Raw genomic sequence first — 23,643 nt, forward strand, 5'->3', positions numbered from 1 at the left:
CACAGTATAAATCGTAGCATGCCGGAGAGAAAGCACGCTTACTTTGTATCTGCTCTCGGACTTGCTGGGTGTCTTGCTCTTGAGGGAGGTGAAGTGGTTGCACTGTGGGCAGGGTTTAGTGCTGGAGTCTACCCTGCTCAGCTCCAGGAAGTACATGTACTTGGCTATGTCCTCACCAGGCAGGTGTGCCAACACTGTGCTGTCCTCCAGGAGCTCACTGCACTCCGTGATGGGACATGTAATACCCACGCGCCCCAGATGGACCTGTGGGTGACAAAATTAACCAGTGCACTTAGTGCAGGGATACAACAGTATAAATCAGTAGTGAAAGACTAAGTATTTGTTGTCTTGCATAGTAGAGTGAAAACATTCATTGACCGATTGCTGCCTTCCTATTGACTATTGACCAGATTCCCATCCTTTCAGCCTCCTTTTCGCACAGCCCTACCCATTCTCACATTGCAAAACACATTAGTGTCACACTGTAACACCACGGCTCGTCCGTGTTCGTGAGGTCAACCCAAGAGCACAGTGCGATGATGAGCATGCAAACGCTGTCCAGAGCTGTAGTCAAAACACGCAAAGTTTGTACCTGAGTACACTGTTGAAAAGCTCTGAAAGAATCCAAAGCCAAAGTCAGGCCAACAATCCAAGTCCGTAGCTGGGAGCAGAGTGCAAATGAAATTAGTGGCCGCAGTCGTAACAAAGCAGGGTCGGCTGATAGTCAGGTATCCTGCTAGGCAAGGTCAGAATGTAGCAGAGTTCAGAGAGAAACACAAAGCGGGGAATGCAAAGTAAGAGAAGAGTTGTGGCTCAGAGCAGAACTCTATAACAGAGCCCCGAGTAAAGCCAAGGCATATCTTACATGGGCCTGATCCTGTGACGGGTGTGGTTGTAAGTGCACAGGTGGTACAGGCTTCCTGTCTGATAGTGTAACCATGGCAACCAGCTGACGGACAGGTGAGTTGAGACTCCACCGGTTGGAAATGCTAGATTGCTCTGCAGCACCTCAGCGGGAGCAAGGATAAAATTCATACGCAAAACAGATTCATGTCACGTAATACAAGTCAATTTCTCGTTCTTTTTTCAATTGCTTTCTACCTCCCTTTTCTCTGTTGTCGAATTCTACTTTTTATTACATTTTATGTTATTGTATTGGAGGATCAATAACATAGTAGTGTTCTAAGGAACAGACTGCATGAAATTAGAAATCATTACATAAAAAGAAGTTTCTCATTTTTCAAATTGCAAGCAATAAACGTAACCTACGTCTTTCCATCGAAAACTGATTAGTGTACAGAAAGCAGAGTATAGATTGCTCTCTATACCACATTCTGGAGTACTTCACAGGTACATGGATGAGACAAAAACAAGAGACTTAGACTTGCAAGACTGCAATCAGAGGAAATGTAATGCAAAAGCACAAAATATATATATAAAACGGGATATTCCAAGCTCTAAGAACACGCTGCGTCTGCCTGGAGGACATCTTTAAAACAAGAGGTTGTGGACGTCTGGAGCTACCCATCACGTACCCAGCAGTACATGTTGCCAAATCTGATACTTTGAGAACTGTGACTGAAACATAAAAGAGAATTGAGTAAAATATATACAGTTTTTTTTACATATGCACATTAAAAGGTTGAAGTGAAATTAACACAAACATACTGTCATGCCATGTAAACTAAATTGGGCAAAGACTCTACTATAATGGCAAAAAAGATACCCTGAATTCAGTCTGTTCCATCTCAGCCTAACCAAACACCACACTGTTAAGTGAACTGAACCATGACATGAACTCTAAAAAAATGTATTAAAATCCACCTTACTATCTTCACACCTGAAGAAGGCTCCATAGCCGAAACATGTTTCTTTTCTTGTCTTTCCAGCAGGGAATGAACCTTTACTTGTTCCTTTGCTTCATTACTATTTAACATGTCCCCAGCATGTAACTGGAGCTACAAATAAGGCGAAACAGTTGACAATTTGGTCTATCTTCAACTATCCTACTACATTTTACAGGTGTGCTACTGAGTGGTACCCTTTTTTCTGACCGCCCCATCATCTCATATCTCCAACCACCTAATCTGTGTAATCTTGACCGCCCTCAGCTCTCATCCACACCAGGCACTTTCCCTTGCAACAGAGCTTGCTGTATCACCTGTAAATATTTATTCAATAACACGCTCATTCAGGGCCCCTCTGGACAGTTCCTGATCACTCAGATTGCATCATATATTTCCAGCAACCTTATTTACTGCATCTCTTGCAGAAATGCCCAGCCATCTACATGGGTGAAACAGGAAGGAGACTGGGAGACCACTTCAGGGAACATGTCAGGGCTGTGAGGATCAAAGATCTCTCCAAGCCCATAGTCTCTCATTTCACCTCGAATGGCCATGATCATACTGATATCTCCGTTTGCATACTCACAGAGGGGTTTCAGAACTCCTACTGCAGAAAGACATCCGAAACCAAAATTAGCCTGAAACTAGGATCACACCTTCCCTCTTCTTTCAACGACAGACTCACTTCCTTCATTTGCAGGTTTTGACTTCACACCTCTCCTCACCTCTCGACTTCTCACTGAGTCGCGGTACTCCTTCTCTCCTGCTCCCGCCTCCTCTCCACTCCCAGCTGTTGTTCTCCCTGCTTTATCAGACACCAGTTTTCCTCTCTCTCACACACCCGAGGAAGGCTCCACAGCCGAAACATTGCGTCTCTTTTCTTCTTTTACTTGTTCCTTTGCAGCCTATGCATGCTGACACAACTTCAGCTACCCACTTGAAATTTTTACAACTCGCTGTCTCAGGAAGGCTGGGAGTATTGGTAAGGATAAGAATCAACCTGGTTTCTCACTGTTCTCTCCCCTTCCTTCTGGAAAAGGTCATAGGAGCACAAATGCACAGAGCACCACATTCAAAGACAGTTTCTTCCTGCAAACTGTCAGATTATTGAATTCTACCCCTAACACTGACTCACACTGATATTTGTTTTCTTCTCACACTGCTTCTCTGACTTGCATTTAAGTTGTATGTTATTGTTGCTGTTCTGTGTTTATGTTTGCTGTTTCCTTAATGTCTTTGTATCAGAGCTTATTGTATCTTAATAAGCATCCAGCTTCATTACAGTTTTTTTTAAATTGGCTCTAAAACTTGAAACATTCCTCCTCTATTCATATTTTGAGTAATACTGTAACTTTTCCTTAATTGTGCTAGTGGTGATAACCTTTGTTCCTACATAATATATGCATTAAGCTTCTTGTTAACAACATCTTTACAAACCATTCTTTCACTACTATCTCCTTTATCAAATCATCCTAGGCTAAAATGCTCAGTTGCATTAAAGTAATGTCTACTACAATACATATCCAGAGAAATGAATCAGCCACCAAACAAACTGAAGATCACAAGACAAAGGTATTGACATTTAATACATCAAAAAGGGCTCAACCAATCTTTAGGCTATAAGCTAATGATAAAAAATAAAATTTGCCCCATACATCATAGGTAGGTAGGTCCCTTTTCAGGCCATAAAGGCCCCTGGGGGAATGGGGGGCAAGGGGCACCATTTTTCTCAAAAACCCGACACTGCAGGTGGAGGTGATGTGGTCATCATCACACTCCAGCTGGCCTATTACCCCCAGAAGGATTAACCCCTGGTACTGGTACTGGTACTCATTTGGAAAGCAGGCTGAGTGGACCTGGGAGCTGTCTGGAAGGAATTAGAGCTACATCACTGTCCCCTACCTGGGACTGAACCTGGGACCTTCCAGTCAGGAGCTGGACGCCCATACGTCATACTAATGAGAAATTTACTAAACAAGAAGAGTCACTAATCCTCTGCAATGTTTTAACATTTAATTGAATACAGAGACATCAGAAAAAACAGAGGTTTGGGCAATAAAATTGTAATCACTGTGTGGGAAAATCCTGCACTCTGTTTTCTAAAAGTAAGAAAAAGTAACAGTAAAAATGTTTGTGCTGTTTGCTTCTTCATAGCTGTATTCTACAGTAAGTTAGTCATGACGGGTTTTGCTAATGGGTTCTTTGATCACAAACTGGCATTAAAAAAATAAAGAAACAGGCTAAGACATTTTATAACAGGATCAGGTTTCCAAAAGGAGAACGCTTTATCCCCTCAAATAAGAGCAAGTGATGGGAGAAATTTAATTTCAGTGTCATTTGGTATAATTGCATTCATCAGCTGATCGAGTCCCTTGAGCCCAGTAAAGCAAGGTGTCATAAACCCGCACTGCATGGTGGTTCTTAACAGGACATGACACACAATTAGAAGCTAATCTCCTGTGCAGAGCTCTTCTCCACAATGGCGGCACTAACAAGTCTCCAGGATAATAACACAGCCGCTCCTCTCCCAGAGATTCTTTATATGGCTGTCAGAAAACATAAAGGTCCACGAGCTGGAAATGCACTGCTCGGTCCCTTGGATATGCCAACAGAAGTAATGGCTTGAAAACTGTGAAACTGTTATACAGCGATGAGACTTGCAAGAATTGTATTATTCTCTGGAGGAAGGGCTTTCAGCACACTTGGGTGTAGTGAATAAGGCAAATGAATATAATTGTTGTTGTTAATATTATATTAGAATTATTCATATGGATATCATCAAGTAAATGATTACTGTTTGCATGGATCCATTTGGTACAGTGTCTATACGTGTCTACTATATGTCAGCTGGGTAATAATAGAAATCCAATAGTATTTACTAAATAATATTTTGCTAATGTTTTTTTATTATTACTATTATTTCAATTTATAAAGTGTTGTCATCCTCAAGAATCCCTAAGCACTTTACACGCATTGTAAAAGGCTGGAGCCATTGTATGCCAGCAGCCCCAGTAGATAGCAGGTCAGGCAGAGAAATTAGAAACTGCTTAACCTGTTGAATTAACAGGTTGCACATCCTACTACAGAACAGTATTAGTTTTCCACAAGCTAAGAAATAAAAGAAACCTATTGTCATCAACTGAATGTTTGAGAACTGAAGTTTTGGAAGAACAATGATGTTGTGTATGGAAAAGGGGCAGATATTTCCGTAATGAATGCTTAGAACATGAACCTTCCCTCGTCTACTCTTAGAAGATTAAACTACAATCTAACAATTAATTCCATACAGAACTACACTCGTGATTTATACTGCCAACATCTCTTACTGATCCTATTTACCCCCAGCAAACTGTCCATCTAGTTTAAAGTACAACATGGCAGTATACAGCAAAACTAACTGTAGGTTCATTCTTAGGTGACACATAGATGCAGAAACAACAGTTCAGTAACTAATTAACATTTTCCATAAGATATTAACAATTAACAGATAACAATTTTCTAGAAGATATTAATTCTAGATGAACCGGACAGCAAGCCCATCTCAAATCACGTTGGAAGAAAATAGAGGAATTGCATGTTTTTTTATCACCAGATAGAAATTACAGAACATTAATCAAAAGTTCAATTGTCACAAAGCATCAAGCAGGCTTGCTCTAAATACCGGAAAGAGATTTACAGGCAAAGAGGTTTCTGTTGTCTAGCCCATCCTAGTCATAGACAAACTGGTTCCACAGTGACAGCTATTATTCATGCTTGTGTGTACAGTAAATGCAAACTCAGTACCTACACAGGATCCAGGCCCGAGCGCTGGGAGTTAACTCCAGCACAAGGATGGAGTGGATCAGGGGGCTGATGCCAATACCCTGCAATTTAAGAGCCAGCATCCTGAACCTCAAAATTAAGTCTCAGCATTTCCATCAATAATCCATCTTTTCTCCACACTGCACCAAGGCATTCCTGGCGTCAAAGAAAACAGAAAACATGACAAATAACTGGTACTGCTGGATTTAAGACAGACAAATTTTGTGCTGATGCATTATTAAGTAACCTCAGAATTGGTAATAAACTTTTCAAATTACTTTCATGTACTTACTTTTCAGTGATACAGCTTACTTACTCTCCTGAAAATCATTAATCATTGTTGAGAATATTTGTTGTTTGTAGCATAGATTTCTACTGTGCAAGAAAAAAACAGCTTTTCCAAGTCTGGCTCACTAACTCCGCTACTCCGAGAGATGAAAAGCAGGTGTTGTTGATAGGTAGCTCATTATTTGCAAACAGTTCCACCAATGTGTCAGAGCCCTGCATTTGTAGAAACCAGAGATCACACTGCAAAATGAACTGACTAACTCAAGGAAGGACTGAAAGCTATAGAATGTAATTGGAAAAAGTGTTTTTTCTTTTCTAATCAAATAAGCACTGCTTAGATATATTGTGGGCAGCTGCTGAAGTGCACAAGCTCTCCAGGCAGATGCCAAATTAGTTTGAATTTTAACTGGTTAATTGTCCATAACCTCCCAGGCAGACAACAAACAAGGACAACGTTTAATATTACCTTAGATAAACTTTTAAAAGAAAAGGTGTAACTTGGAGAGAAAGGAAAAAAATTAAACCAAAAAAAAATGCAGAAAAGTTATATTTTGTCCTCATTGCACTCATGGAGTGCACATGCTGTATTGGAACAGTGCCTTGTTTGGAATTAGAGACAGATAGATGACTGAAACCAGAAACCAAATTAATACACAGGGAAATAAATTCATAATCTGAGATTAAAATAGTAGGCAGGCAAATCTGACTAAAGGATAATCTGCTACATTTAGCTTTTAGAGTTTTATTTGCAGGAAGCCTTAAGCATCCTGACTACACTTCAAGGGCAACCCTTTCCATTAAGCTGTGAAAAATCTGAGTTCTATTATTAAATAACTTTAATCTTTGAAGCATGTTAGAATATTATAAAGTAGGTTTTTATCATTTACTGCAAGAAATATTACCAAAATCAGATCTTTCATCTCTTTATCCAATGCTAAGAAAACAGTAAATGCCTTTATTTTCTCTAGATTGAACTACTAGAGCCATCTTTAAGCCAAGCCCTATTATCACTCCAATTTATACAAAATACAATTGCAAGGCTCATTACCAGGACAAAAATTAGAGTATTTCGCTAAGGGGGAAATAAGTATGGACAATTATCTTTCCTACAGTATATGGTTGTTGTTTGAGATGATTTTTACCAGTGTATTGCTCTTGACTTTATTTTGTCGCCTTTAAGGTTTCAGTCCTTTTTGTTACTGTTTTAACTATTTAACTATAATTTTAGCCTGTGAAAGTTAAATATGGACAACAGTTATCACATTTGATTGTTACAGGGTATCATTTAATTTTTAAAGTAAGTATTCTAGGTCTTGAAGAAATAAGACAATGCAGGGCAGAATATTTTGGATTTGAAGTTCATTTTCAGCACACCTGTTCAGTGTTCAGCTACACATCTCTCTGATATATTACAGTACTCAGCAACGCTGTGGAAGCACTGTAATCCAGCTTCTTTTTGGCCCTGAGTTTAGTCTCTGCAGATTTGTTTTAATATATGGAGCTGATGGGGAAGTAACTGTTCTCAGCCAATATTTCATTTTTAATAAGTACTTTGCCTTTCCCCGAAGTTGTGCAATAATACCATTATATAAATATGCCAGGAATTAAAAAAGGCACTGTATAAAACACAGCAGGTAGAATATTCTTTCTTGCCCTATTTATGAGTCCAGTTTAGATTAGCTTCTATCATGCCAAAACGGAGATGGTCAGTAACCATAGTAAATACCTTCAGTTACTGTATGATGATGGACAAGACTATAATTCAGCTTCACCAGAGGCTCCCTGCATCAATCGTGTTCAGGCGGCACCACAGTGAAAACTCCAGCCTCATCACTGAGTGGATGACAGGGGACACGTTTGTTAACAAGAGTGAAGAAAGTGCAAATGTTTGCAGGACACTGAAATGCCAACTCTGTTAATGATGTTCTATGCCAGCCATGAAAATAAAATTTAACAAGACATAATCCTCCATCGAGATGATTGTGAGCTGTATACCTGGTACTAGTTAAAGAAGTGTTGATTACTAGACCGGGCTGTTTCACTTCTGTATTGAATTGGAGGGGAGGCAAGAAACTAAGAAACTGCCTAAGTAAATTCAAGTAAATGCTGTGCAGTGATGGCATTGAGTTTACCATAACAAGATTAATGGTGACGTGCCCCCATCAGTCCACTCCTCTGTGTAATGAAGTTCGCCATATAAACAATGCATGGGCTTTCTTGACATACAGTACTGCAAAAATACACTCTGTGCATCAGCATGCCTTTTAACACTGCATGCCTGGGAATATTCTGCACTAATGAGAAAGAACACAACTGGATGTTGACAGAGTGAGGAACTAAATTGATAAGCTATTCTTACTTAATGATAGCAACTGACAGCTCCCACTGTCTCCGTTCAGAAGCACTCTCCAAGGAACTGAAAGAGCAAGCAGCAGAAGGCCAACAACCAGACCTAAAATCTTCAAATTTTCTTAGGCAGACACAGATCTGTTATGCCAAAAGCTACAGTATAATAAGCAAAGCAGCTGTCTTCTGTGTGCATTTCCTGAAATACATTTAAAGATTCTCCAATCCTTCCTGGATTATTAGATCTATATTTACATGATGACATGATTAGTCTAATTACAAAATATACCTACAAGGCCCAGTTGCTTTCACAAGCAGATAATAATAATAATAATAATAATAATTGCTTACACTTATATTACAGGTAATGGGGACTCCCCTCCACCACCAGCAATGTGTAGCCCCACCTGGATGCTGATTCATAACTCTCACCACACATCAGCTATCAGAGCAGAGTAATGAAGCCAATTCATAGATGGGGATTATTAGGAGACCATGATTGGTAAGGGCCCCTACTCTTCGAGAAACGTCATGGGTATTTTAATGACCACAGAGAGTCAGGACCTCGGTTTTGCATCTCATCCGAAGAACGGCGCCTGTTTACAGTATAGTGTCCCCATCACTATACTGGGGCATTAGGACCCACACAGACCGCAGGGTGAGCGCCCCCTGCTGGCCCCACTAACACCTCTTCCAGCAGCAGCCTTAGTTTTTCCCAGGAGGTCTCCCATCCAGGTACTGACCAGGCTTACACCTGCTGAACTTCATTGGGCTGCCAGCTGTGAGCTGCAGAGTGATATGGCTGCTGGCTACCATAGATACCAAGAAGGATTGTTACATATACCAAGAAGTTTACGTTTTACCTTCTGTAATCATAACTCTCACAGTCTAATTCCTATGAGAGTTACAAGCCTACTGAGACCTTGAACTCTGTTACCTCGTTCACTGCCAGATTAAATTTGCACTTTAATAATAATGCATGGCCATGGTAGCATCTATCTGCATGAAGTGAAAAGAAAGTGCTATCAATTAGCTTTTAAAAGGTGGCCTCCTTCTTTCAGATGATCCACATGATGTAAAATAAACACCTTTCATCTTGTATTTCCACAGCTTTCATCTGTTTGAAATACAATCATCACAGATTAATTCAGAATTGGGTTTAATATACTACAGTAGAATATTCATAACATTTTCAAAGGCTGAGTTTGCTCACATAGTTATTTCAAAATCAATCCAAATGGTGCTTACACTAGTTGTTATTAAACAGAGTAGGATAAATATATATATTTATATTTCAGATTTTGTCTTTGTCACACATAGTAATGAGATACTGCAGAACTCATATTCAGCCCCTGCTTGAAAATGTTTTCATTGTCACAACATGCACAGTATTTACTGAAGTCCTTGCAAAATAATCTATATTATTTCACTTGAAAATAGAGCTTCCAGAATTATGATAAGCTGCTATAAGGTTTATTTACTACACAGACCTCAATATTGGGCAGTTTCTCCAGATAACCTTTGATGTAACTGATGGGTGCACTTTTTATTACTATTTATTACTTACTTACTAATTGCTGCTATAAAAGTAGTACAATAAGGAAAAAAAAGAAAATAAGACAATTGCTGAACTGAGTACAGTACAAATATCTGTTTGCTTCTCTACATATTTTTAATTGTTTTCAGAAACCCCTATAAGCAAATAAAGAGGTGAGGATTAATATTTAGTACCAACACTGTTTGACCTAACTAGGATTCTTCAATTCATCCATATGAATCCATCCACTGCAGAAATACAGCTCCAACCCCACAGTTTGAAGTGGCAAATGCTGTGATTTGAAAGCCAAGAGAACACACTAATACCAATACACAGAGTCATCTCTAGTCCCACTATTATTTTTTTATTTGAACGGCTACAGTAAGTCAAAGCTATCAGGCATGATAAGTTACTTCGGCCTGTTTTATTTGGAATTTTCCAACAACTTTGAGAGTTTTGTTAACAAATCTGTAATGCACAATCAGGTTTTCTATATCTACTAAACACAGCAACATCCTCTCTCCTCTCTGCATCACTGCATTTCAGGAGTGCAATTTTACAATCCTTTAATAATGTGCTTAACTGATAACGACAAGGGCTTTACCTTATAGTGACCTCAGCTCCATTGACTATCTTTATGTAAGCAAATCCTGGGGGCCACTTCAAAATTCTGGATGGAACATTACTGTAGGTAAAGGCCAAACAGCTACTGATGAAAATAAAATCAAGGGTCCCATTCTCTACTGTGGGGAAACTAATGTACTATTGTGGCAGATGCTTTGGTCAAAATGAAACTGCTTTGTTTTGTATTTTTCATATTTTTTATTCAAACAAATTAACTGAAATGTAATTTCTGCAACTGGCTCATAAATTTCATTTCGCATACACAAACAACACTTTCTAAAGTCTCTTAATACTTGGTACACAGACAGCAGTAAAAATACACCTGACGGATGTGTCATACAATTTAAAAACAAAGTCTTTAACAAAGTTACAGCTGAGCTTTCAGGCTGGTAAACACAGAAGTTAAGGTGGATTTTCTGGTTTACTCTAGTTAATTAACTTTTTGGTAAATCATCAGTCTTCTGTGCTAATAGCAGCATAAGAAACCACAGGAGAGGTAGGAAGAACAGAAAAGAGAAAGGGCACAAGGAAGGGAGAGTAACAGATTGACAAACCAATCTGCTGTCATGCTGTCCACTCTTGAAGGAAAGTCTGTTCTCCTTTCTCAGGCTGTAAGTGTTGTCTACTTGTTTGGTGATGCATTTTCAGAATCGATAGATGGATTCCCACTGACCGTTGGGCATCCAGGTTATAGGAAGAGAGCGTCGTATTCTTTTATTTAGCTCACTAGATGTATGTCTCTTGGGCCTGTTTAGGCTTTTGTTGAATGTTTCAGGTTACACTGTCAGCATTCTGGGTTTCCTGGGTTTGTAGAATGCAGGCCTCTGTGTCAGCTTTAATGTTTAATATTGTATGTTGTGTAACAGTTTGTGTTGGGTGGCATTGTGGCACAGTGCTGTCTCACAACCCTGGGGTCCTGAGCACAATTCTGGACTTCGGATTCTATCTGCATGGACAGAACTCTGAACTGGGTGAAGTTAGAGGACTGATGTTAGAAGTTAGAAGACTTCTGAGTTGCATAGTTTTGTGTTATGGTTATTGTTAATCTTTGTCCTATTTTGCCTCTCATTTATTACTCTTTTGAGCAGCGCCAGAGAATAAAGAACTCAAATAAATAGTAATTGGGGGTTACTATTTATTTGAAATATTGTTTCCCACTTTCTATTCTCTTAAGTCCAAGTTGTAACAGTACAGGTGGACCTGATGGCATTCAGTTTTTACTACTAGCTGACTACAGAACGTTGGGTTTACTTTCAAGCTGTCACATTGTTTCCCCAAAATAGGTGGGGTGTTTTGTAGCTGCTTAAGAATTCTTTGTATTTACTCAACAAAAAATCCTTATTTCCCCTTCATTTCTAAACATGCTGATGACTGACATTGCGTGACTCCACCTTCTCAGGAACAGTGTCAATATTCATGAAAGACAACAGCATTTTCTATGACAAGTCTTCCAGAGTAACAGTCTTCCATTGTGATATTGTAGCTTATTCGAATCCACCATCACAAGTTTTGAAACCATGATGAACACGGCCTGCTGTATGTGCTGGTTTAAGATGCAGAAGTGTGACGATGCCAAACAGCCATTCCTCTCTGCCTTGCGTTCCTGTTCCTCCAGCTGTTAGAGCACAATTTCCATCTCTCTCTACAGCATGACTACTGACGACTCTTTCTCCAGCAACTTCAACTCCCAACAATACACACAGACTCACCTCACTCAGACTCATGCATACAGTGCCTTGCGAAAGTATTCGGCCCCCTTGAACTTTTCAACCTTTTGCCACATTTCAGGCTTCAAACATAAAGATATAATTTTTTTATTTTATGTGAAGAATCACCAACAAGTGGGACACAATTGTGAAGTGGAACGAAATCTATTGGATTTTTGAAACTTTTTTAACTAATAAAAAAATGAAAAGTGGGGCGTGCAAAATTATTCGGCCCCTTTACTTTCAGTGCAGCAAACTCACTCCAGAAGTTCAGCGAGGATCTCTGAATGATCCAATGTTGTCCTAAATGACTGATGGTGATAAATAGAATCCACCTGTGTGTAATCAAGTCTCTGTATAAATGCACCTGCTCTGTGATAGTCTCAAGGTTCTGTTGAAAGCGCAGAGAGCATCATGAAGACCAAGGAACACACCAGGCAGGTCCGTAATACTGTTGTGGAGAAGTTTAAAGCCGGATTTGGATACAAAAAGATTTCCCAAGCTTCAAACATCCCAAGGAGCACTGTGCAAGCGATCATCTTGAAATGGAAGGAGTATCAGACCACTGCAAATCTACCAAGACCTGGCCGTCCCTCTAAACTTTCAGCTCAGACAAGGAGAAGACTGATCAGAGATGCAGCCAAGAGGCCCATGATCACTCTGGATGAACTGCAGAGAACTACAGCTGAGGTGGGAGAGTCTGTCCATAGGACAACAATCAGTCTTACACTGCACAAATCTGGCCTTTATGGAAGAGTGGCAAGAAGAAAGCCATTTCTCAAAGATATCCATAAAAAGTCTCGTCTAAAGTTTGCCACAAGCCACCTGGGAGACACCCCAAACATGTGGAAGAAGGTGCTCTGGTCAGATGAAACCAAAATCGAACTTTTTGGCCACAATGCAAAACGATATGTTTGGCGTAAAAGCAACACAGCTCATCACCCTCAACACACCATCCCCACTGTCAAACATGGTGGTGGCAGCATCATGGTTTGGGCCTGCTTTTCTTCAGCAGGGACAGGGAAGATGGTTACAATTGAGGGGAAGATGGATGCAGCCAAATACAGGACCATTCTGGATGAAAACCTGTTGGAGTCTGCAAAAGACCTGAGACTGGGACGGAGATTTATCTTCCAACAAGACAATGATCCCAAACATACAGCAAAATCTACAAAGGAATGGTTCACAAATAAACGTATCCAGGTGTTTGAATGGCCAAGTCAAAGTCCAGACCTGAATCCAATCGAGAATCTGTGGAAAGAGCTGAAAACTGCTGTTCACAAACGCTCTCCATCCAACCTCACTGAGCTCGAGCTGTTTTGCAAGGAAGAATGGGCAAGAATTTCAGTCTCTCGATGTGCAAAACTGATAGAGACATACCCCAAGCGACTTGCAGCTGTAATCGCAGCAAAAGGTGGCTCTACAAAGTATTAACGCAAGGGGGCCGAATAATTTTGCACGCCCCACTTTTCATTTTTTTATTAGTTAAAAAAGTTTCAAAAATCCAATAGATTTCGTTCCACTTCACAATTGTGTCCCACTTGTTGGTGATTCTTCACATAAAATAAAAAATGTATATCTTTATGTTTGAAGCCTGAAATGTGGCAAAAGGTTGAAAAGTTCAAGGGGGCCGAATACTTTCGCAAGGCACTGTAGATATAGACTCACACACACAGGCACAGACTGTAACACACAGACTCTCATACACAGACTCACACTCACAGATACAGACTCACACTCACAGATACAGACGCACACTCACAGATACAGACAGTCATTTATACACCATGCCCCTCCCACTTGTTCAAGTCCAACCAATCACAGATGTGCATGTTACTATTTGAACCCGATGCTTGTGGAGGTCTGCTAGCAACACTTAGAACACAAGACTCCTGATCAGGATTTCACCAGGAGGATAGAACACTGCATGAGGATACTGTACATCTGTGTAAACGTGTGTTTGTTTTTGATGTGGTGCTTTCCTTGTTTATCCTCACCCGGTATCTGCCAGGAATTAATCATGCGCTGACAAACGTACTTAGGTGAGTATGTATTAATGTGCTTTCTGTAACTGTCTTGACATCTAAAACTAACAAACAAATATATACTATAAAAAGAGAATTTACATAAACCATCAATTCTGGCTGATTCCCACAATACAGGTCCTTTACTATACAGTGGATGTGCCTTTATTGGACAGGTTGAAAACACTGCTGTACAATAAGATATTCTCTGAATAACTGCATTCTGATTGAAGTCCATATGGTGGAAGTTGTACATCACAAAGCACTGCAGTAATTCTATCAAGCCCAGGAAAGCAATGCTTGATGATTACAACAATCAACTGAAGAGCTGTACCTCCACTGATGTCTTTTTCAAAGGACAGATTCGGATCAGGCACAGAGGCAAATGCACACCATCTCGAGACAATGAATTTCAACAGCAGGCATTCACTCCAAACTACTATAAAATATTCTACACCATGAATCTGAAATCTCCAAGCCTGCAGTACATTTTTCACATAATCTCTCCGGTTTGTGAGAAAGATCATTCATTGCAATTCACTAATTATCCATTTCCTAACCGCTTTATACAATTCACTGTCATGGGGGGACCGGATCCCATTCCAGCAAGCAATGGGCGCAAGGCAGGGTTCACCCTAGACAGGACACAGGCCATCACAGGAGTTGACCAATGAAAATGATAAGGGAACACAAAACCTATTTTGCTTTTTAAAATCTTAAAATAATGACACACTCTGTTTTTACATTTTATCAGTCCACTGCATGTAGTCCTTGATTCTGTATCTGATGGAAGCACATTTAGCAGTAATTGCAGGCATGGGTCTTTCTGGCTAAGTCTGTAGCAGCTTTGCACACTGGTTTGGTATGATCTCTGCCCATTCTTCTTGAGCAGATCTGCTCAAGCTCTCTCACTTTGTTTTGGGATCATTGATGAGCAGAAGTGTTCAAGTCTGTCTACAGAGGCTCAGGAGGACTCAAATCAGGACTTTGACTGGGTCACTGGAAGACATTCACTTTCTTAATCTTAAGTCACTCCAGTGTAGCTTTGACTTTTGACTTTGACCAAATTTTAGGACTTAATCAGGTTTTTCTCTAGGACTTGCCAGTATGTTGCTCCATCTTTGATCTGATCGATCTCGACAAGCTTCCTAGTTCCTGCTGAAAGGAAGCAGAACCATCACATGATTTTGCCACTGGCGTGCTTGTCACATTGCAATTCTTGCAAACTCTCGCTCCAGCCTGTGACAAGATCAAAGGTTCAACATGTCAATGATACAGTACTTTCACAAAGTTCACGATTTGGTGCTTAATTCCGAATTTGTAAAATTGTGAGATACTGTCAATTAATTGATTTTCTAACTGAGATTTAACAACTGGTTTGAGAAATTAGTACTGCAGTTTCCCTTTAAACAAGGAAATGCTCCCTAGTGTAGTGTAAAAAAGACAAACTGCTTCTCAGACAACATCCATTATCAACACATTTCTTAACAGCTCTGGTGTTGAGGAGCCCAGGTTCCTCTGATTGTATTTTAATTGAACCGTCAGTTACCTGTCAATTGCTGGCTTAACGTGAGCTTTAGCTACTGGCTGAACATGCCTACAAAACAGGAGTCTCAAAGTCAATTTAAACCAAACTTGGCCAAGAGTCTTCTGGATTGTATTCCAGCCAGAGTAGTCAATTAAACCATGAAACTCATTATCCTCTTAGTGAGACAACCTCACCTTTTTTTCTTTCATGCTCCTTTACAACCGATTGCACAACATTTAATGAATTAAAAATACAGTTACCCGTTACACACCATACCGCAGAGCCTTGTTAGAAGTATTATAATTATGCAGTTAGTTAATTAAACCAACTTTGCAAAAAAGAAGTTGATTAAAAACCAGAAGACACTAGGGCCTCCAGGAATTACGTTCGAGACCCCTTGCAATAAAATATACAAAGACTGGCACTCTCTAGTACAAGAGCTAAAAAAACACATTGTTATACAATCTCTGCACATACCCAGTACAAAACGTCTTGGAGACAGACTCTACTTTCATATGCAGAATCTCTGGTCTTTGATATACGCTGCAAAAACCACCTACGATCAGTCAAGTTAAAAATGATACCTAGCAATGTACACTTTTTCTACCACTTGAAGCTCCAAATACAAGATCAAAGCAAACGTTGTAGTTGGGACCTTAAGTCTTTAAATACTATTACAAAAACAGTTAACTACATTTGAGCAGAGTACAGCAGTCTGGTAAGAATCCTCTTCAACCGGGTGCTACTACCACACAGCACCAAACCAGCCTTTGTCAAAGGCTGTTAATCTTATCATGGTCTCTGTACTAGACCGGTTTTGATGCCGAGAACCCCAGTATTCTTCTTGCTCAGCTGGACAGTGTATTTGGCATTTCTAGTTCAGCCCTCAGATGGTTTACTACTTATTTCCTACAGAGAGGGCAATCTGTCTCTGTGAGCGTGTTCAGGTCTGTTACTGCATTGGCCTCCTCTGGTGTTGCTAAGGATGGTGTGAATTTCCACCTTAACGCTGACAAGACGTACTGGAAAATCAAACACAATAGGACAGCGGCTGCCTCTTTGTTTACAAACTGTGCTGCTGTCGTTAAACTTCAGATCCTACAATATTTTTTGTATTTATTGAGCAGTGAATAGACTGAGGCCATGTTACTAGGTTCCCTGCATCAACAGCAAAAATTACGTTTAACTGTCTAATCGAGGCAACAGGTAGCAATCTCTCTTCCCATGCTCCTAGGCTGTGGATTACTCTTTTCTATGAGACTAGGAATCAAGCGTCTTTGAGTTCTCAAGTTATGCTTTTTCCCCTGTGCTTTTATTATCCAGTATTTGAATTTTTCACTTGTATAAAATCAAGTAAACTGATTAAGTTATGGATTTATTGTTATTCTGCATTTTTCAGGAAGTTATTTGTTTTCTCCATTTTCCTTTTCTTTGCAATTGCTTGTTTCTACATTCGTTACCCACCTCCTGGGGAACCCTGAATAAAGAATATACCTTAATTGTGCTTTACTAACTGCTAACATCTACAGTATAGGTAGCTGCGGTACTACAGTTCACTTCTCAGGTCTAATTGATGTTGTATGTTCTGTTTATTCTCAGTTCTGTTTTTGCATAGTTTGTTAATAGATTGACTTCCCAGTTCAGTAAGAACTGCTTTTATAAATTCAGTAAGGTGACTAATAGGAAATGACGTGTAATACTAATTCACACCCTCTGAAGTTTTCCTTTCCTTTCAGGGATATAACCCCAAAACATATCACGACACGACTGACATGGCATCTACAGAATGCTTACATATGAAAGGTTAAATAGGTAAAAGTTAAAAGAGGTAAATTTATGAATTAGCATTGGGATTAACAAGCAGATTTAGAGGCTGCTGTGGTAAAGCTCACAATAATTCTATGAAATAAACATTCAAGATAAATGTTTCAAACTTGAACGCTTTGAGAAAGTGAGTTTCTGGACACAGAATCTTAAATCCATCTGAGTGACAGTTGTTTCTCAGGCCTACTGTGATCACCACATTTGTAAATTATCTAGCATAAGATCCTGTCTCGATAGTTACAGTAGGCCTACTTATCCTTAGAGATATACAATCTATTTAAATTTGCTAAATTGAAATAACTGAGTAAAACTGGCAACCCACAGAATTTAATAAAGACTTCCTCTGCACTTCTGTACATCAGCTGTACAGCTAGAGTGTTAAAAATGTTGGTCTACTTGGCTGTTTTTATATCAATTATGTTGCATTATGTCTTTAGCAAGTAGGCTTGCATAAGATAACATAAGACCTACAGTACAAACAAACATACAACTATTTTGTACAACATTTATGCACATTCTAAGAATCTTTTAAGAGTTCACTTTTGTGAAACACATTTGTATATTTAATAGTGACAGTGTATTTTCTCTTACTAGTTGTACTGAATATTCGGAACAGTTTCACAAAGGCAGAAACTTTGATTATAATTTGCATGAGATAGAATTACACCAGAGCCACGGATGGTTTTCTGATAGTGATGAAAGGGCAGACTCCTTCTTTTTTAACATAAAGCAGCTGAACTCAAAGCAGTAAATGCAGAATAAAGGAAAAAATTAAGAAAACCTGTCTGTCTATGGAAGGTAAATGAACAGCACTAAATAAAAATAAGGCTTGAACAGAACAGTAAATAAATGCATTTACATATTGCAAAACATCATTGTCTAACATCATAGCTGCACATACTGTAAAGATATACTGCTGGATAGTTACTGGCTTGCAAACAAGCCTTCCTTCTGAAAAGGAACGAGGAATGATAGCACTTTTTTAAAAGCTCAAACTAAATCTTACACACCCAAAGAGTCTCAACAGCCCAAATTACACAGTACAGCACACCATAAATTCTGTGCTTTAGCACCTGCGGTGACTCTGTACCTAGATCTTCGTAACTCTGAGACCAGCACATAACATTGAGTGATGTACTGGGAGAGAGAAGACACTGAACTAATTGTCTGAACATCAGCCAGCCCAAGAAGACCCCAACCCCCCAGCCCCCAACGCACACCAGGTGGAGCAGTCCTGAGGCCAGTGAGGTGATGAAGAGCTATGTGAGGAATGGAGGCTGGGAGAGGGGTGTTTCTTACCCACATTAAGTACTTTGTGAAGTGTTTGTTCTACTAGTAGTTCAACTAGATCCATGTATGAGGAGCTTCTCCAATAGTGAATGGGTGGAAATTTACAGGTAATATTTCCATCGATCCAGGTCTAGTAAAACACTTCCTGCATGTTTGCTGTAGACTGTGAGATATATATTCCAGATATTGTTCAAAACAGCAAACAACAAGGACTACAGCTGCAACCTTAATGTGCTAAGTGACTGTCATACACAGGGGTACACAGATCTCCAGTGTAACAGTTTGGCATTGTAAATTTTGCATACATATTTTTTATTTAACATGAACAGATTTCACTTGAGTATACATATCTTCACTTCACGGTAAAACTGTTTTCTCTTCTGCACCTCAGTTTGAGACATCTTTTTCACTTTTCCTATCATGGCATCTACTTTCACATGTTCTCTTGGGTTTCTATTAGACTACTGAGATAACTATGGGAGGTGTTCTATTTTGATATTAGAAAAACCTCTAAAATGTCAGCCATTGTCTTGATAATAATTGCTCACACTTATATAGTGCTTTTCTGGAGACTCCACTCAACGCAATTTACAGGTAGTTCGGACTCCCCTCCACCAGTGTGCAGCCCCACCTGGATGATGCGCCAGTACTCTACCCACACTCCAGCTCTCAGTGGGGATATAAAGGGGTAATAAAGTCAGTTCAGACACGGAGATTATTAGGAGGCCATGATTGGTACAGACCATTGGGAAATTTGGCCAGGACTTCAGGGTAACATCCCTACTATTTCCGAGAAACACCCTGGGATTTTTAATGACCACAGAGACTCAGGACCTCAGTTTTATGTCTTATCTGAAGGAAGGCGTCTATTTTTACAGTCTAGTGTCCCTGTCACTATCCTGGGGCATTAGGACCCACACAGACCACAGGGTGAGCGCCCCCACTGGCCCCACTAACATCTCTTCCAGCAGCAACCTTAGTGTTTCCAAGGAGGTCTCCCATCCAGGTACTGACCAGGCTCACACCTGCTGAGCTTCAGTGGGCTGCCAGCTGTCAGCTTCAGGGTGATATAGCTGTGGGCTCTATACCCATTCTCTTCCACAACACCCCCTCAACAAGTTACTAATTTCCAAACTAGTGCTTAGTCATTCAATTGCATCAATAAAATAAGGTAATGCATATGAATAATTACCTCTATTATATATATATATGTTATTTCCATAAGGGAGCTCAACAGTAAGTCACAGGTGCATAAATATGGTATTGTGGAAACTAGCAAAAAAAAACTTAACAGAAAAAAGTGGGATAGATAAATAATATATTGCACATTTCCAGCACTACAATATTACTACTGAACTTAAGCACACTGTGGAAAGTATTAGAGTAATTGCTGGGATCTGTTAACTTAGCCTTTCCAAAAAGGTACGTGAAGACAAAATAATGCTGACTTGCTTTAACAGCAACTACTCTAACTTCCTTCTACAAGGTGTCAGAATAGAAGAAATCACATGACTGACACTCCAAGTGTGGAACCAACTCTTGGCACATATGGAAGGTTAGAGACGCTCACAAACAGGTAATGAAACGGGACAACCACTCAAAGTGTGAAACAAACTTCTTTCTGAGCCCGTGTATTGCACATAAGAGCTGGGAAACAGTCACACTGTTCAGTGGGGCAGAGCCGGAGTGTTTCGCTGAACTTGTTGAGCTCAATAAAACCCAAACCTGCACCAGACCGTCTCCTGCTCTTCTGACTAAGTACTTCCCACAACAAAGAGAGAAGTTTAGATACTAAACCTGACCAGGAAAACCTTCTTTTATTCAACTTCCTTCTCACAGACATTGCACTTTCTGTACCTCTGTTTTGAAGTACAGTACAGATAACTGTACTGGATCATTCATTCTCCTGTTACCAGCTCATTTGCCTGTGTTTTCAGGTTTAATAAATATCTGTAAGATGCTGCACAGCTGCCATCATTCCATTTGTATAAAGCTTTATTGAACTGAAGATCCAAGATTTAAATCTTCAGTACTTAATTTCAGTATTTTTTCTCAACAGTAACAGAAGAGAAAACAGTAAGTTAGCTCCTCTTCACCACGTCTCTCATACTGCATGAACTTATGAATATGCACCAAGCATTTAAAGTTATTATATGTAGAAATTATTATCCGATTTCTTTCTAATAGGTAACGAAGCTTGATACAGCTTAATTGGAACCAACTGTGCTTTTCTCTCTAAAGATTCATTTTTTTCTGTTATGTCATACCAGCTATCTCAGAATGTGTAACATTTTCTAACCGTTAAGCGACGGGCTGCGATGGATTTATTTATTGTTGAATACAAACCCTTAAATACTCTACGTAGGAGTTTACAAAGCAAACCACAGGCAGTAGATTTGACTCCGATACTTCATCACTTCATCATTCATAATTTCCCTGTGTAATGTCCTGTAAGAGAACAGGATGGAAAGTCCAGATTCATGCGGTGTTACGCAGCATTTACAATAACTATTTTAAGTCTGTTCTAAAGCCCAGACATCTAAATCAATTCGTTGTTACTGATATTTGTATTGTTCGAAATTGTGTGGTTTTCGCCACCGTGAATAGAGTAAAACAGACTTATACGCAGCACGCAAGAAATTGTCTATTGCACAAGTAAACACCTTCATCTTTGGAGCATTTGTATGGGGTTTGACAAACAGTAAATAGATGCATCACTTCTGCCCTTTTTTTTCAAGCTGATAACCAAAGACCAAGCAAAATATCGAGTGTGTTTACAAAGTAATGATTTCCCAGCTTGTCTCTCTGATTTAATTGAAACATTCATCCGGTAGAAAGAGAGAGAGAGAGAAAAGATCTTGATACTGTAAGTCCCCTCGCCTGTTTTCACCGTAACACCAGGGCGTCGATCTGAACTACACTTAACACGTGCTGCATGCTCGCAGTCAGAATGCAGTCATGAATCACTGCTTTGGGGGCAGATAACACAAAGCTGAAATACCGCAAAGGAGAACGGGGCAGCCGGTGGACCCCAGCGCACGTCTCCCCTCGTCGCCTCCGCAGCAGCCCGATTACCTGGGAGCTGAGGTATTGCTGCAGGCAGTCCCCGCACACAGCCCGCCTGCAGCAGGAGAGCGGCTCGATGTGCTTGTCGTCCAGACAGATGCGGCAGGTCAGGACCACGGAGAGCCCGCGGTCCCCGGCGTGCGGGTCCGCCGAGGTCCTGGAGTCGATCACGCCGGACACGGTGAAGGGCTCCGCGGCGGAGCGACGCGGGTCCGGCTCCGGGTCCATCTGCGGGGGCCGGTCCCTCTCCGGCGGGGCGGGGACGCCCGGCTCCACCGGCGGGGTCGTCCGCCCCCCACCTAGGCTGAGCCGCGCCCCCAGGCTCTCCGGGGGTCCCCAGCAGTCGCCGCTTTCCACGCAGTACACCGTGCAGTAAACATGCCCCCCCTGCAGACCGTGGCCCTCGGACCGGGCTAACCCCACCTCGTCCGGGTCGGGCGACGCAAACCCCGGCGTGTCTTCTGCTTTGCCCGGCTCCTCTCCGGCGACGCGACGGGCTTGAATTTCTCGTCCGGGGCTCCTTCCTCGATCCCCGCTGTCCGTCCCCCGCTGCAAAACGACCCCGACGACTGATCCGACACGATCCCGCTGGTCATCTGATGAATTGTTGTTGATGTTAGCCAGGGGTGCATGCATTCCCAAATTTCGCCTTAGGATGTCCACCGCGCTCGGCTTTCTGTTGGTGTCCCGGTCACTGCTATCCTCACTGCCCCCTACTTCTGACCTGCACTTACGCGAGCCCAAAACATCGCTGGCTTTAATAACTTTCCTCTCTCGGCTGGCGAAATCTGTATCCCGGATTCCCACTCCGTCGGTTACTCCTTCTGATAAATCACCAAGGGCGTCCGGGTCCAGTCCCGTGAGAAAACCCCGCATTTCTTTGTCGGCAACGTTTACAGAGATTTGTTCATCTTCCATTCCTGAGGTATAACTTCCCATTCGTGTTCAGGCTTTTCTTTTTTTTAACTCCAGTGATGTGCATGCAATCAAACAGAGCCCTACTGTAACTTCTGCTTCCGGGTCTCTTGTTTAATGAAAATAAACCCTCGGGAGCTTTTTCAGACTTTATTCTGTGCCTTTGAAAGACGCTAGTCCGCTTAGTTTTATAACAGTCTGTCACGGCCTCGCTTCATGTGCAAACACAGATCATCCTTGAAATTCGTGCACTTTCCCTTTTTTAAACCCAATAGTTTTTTTTACGCTATGCAATCTCGGGAGTTCCCTGGGAGACTGCCATCCCACGCTCAGTTTACACACTGCTTTCGCATTTGCAAAGGTCTGTCCCAGCTGCTTCTGTATTTGTAGTATAAGCGCATTTGGAAAAACACCAGTTCATGGCTACTGTGTGCGCAACACAGCAGGGATTGTTTAGTTTTGAAGTATTGTTAGTGGAGGCGTTGTTGTTGTTGGTGCTATACCAGAAATAGTTAATCGTTTATATAAAAAAGTGCTTATTCCCGCATTGCTGCCAGTCTCTGACCTGAAAAGTACAGGATGATTTCAAACATCACCACTTGCAGATTTCTCTCCTAGTTGCAACAAGGGACTTGGCATGTTCCCAGAGAAAGTGCAGGGTTTTTGTCTGCTCAGTTAGTCAATCTTAGTTTTTTTAGGCACCAGTATCCAGACAAGACATTAGGTATATTAAAAAGGATCACAGTGAGCACTGTGCACCCTCTGAGTTCCTTTATACAGTGTGGAGGAAACTACTGCACGTCATTTTCTGTCCTTGTTTACATGTAAAGTGCTTTTCTAATGAGCT

At 40.8% G+C, this 23,643-nt stretch overlaps 1 protein-coding gene across 1 annotated transcript in view; it reads right to left on the reverse strand.

The window, feature by feature from the left end:
- Window positions 1-22,972, reverse strand: part of rnf217 (ring finger protein 217) — a 32,787-nt gene extending 9,815 nt beyond the window's left edge. The window contains exons 1-2 of the mRNA XM_088908024.1: window positions 21,891-22,972; window positions 43-264 (exon numbers count right to left, since the gene is read on the reverse strand). Of these exons, the coding sequence (XP_088764150.1) occupies window positions 43-264; window positions 21,891-22,820 (1,152 nt within the window). The 5' untranslated portion in view covers window positions 22,821-22,972. The remainder of the gene's footprint in view (window positions 1-42; window positions 265-21,890) is intronic.
- Window positions 22,973-23,643: the final 671 nt, after the last annotated feature.

This window comes from Atractosteus spatula, chromosome 2 (genome assembly GCF_055471065.1).
Source record: "Atractosteus spatula isolate fAtrSpa1 chromosome 2, fAtrSpa1.hap1, whole genome shotgun sequence".
Classification (NCBI taxonomy): Eukaryota; Metazoa; Chordata; class Actinopteri; order Semionotiformes; family Lepisosteidae; genus Atractosteus; species Atractosteus spatula.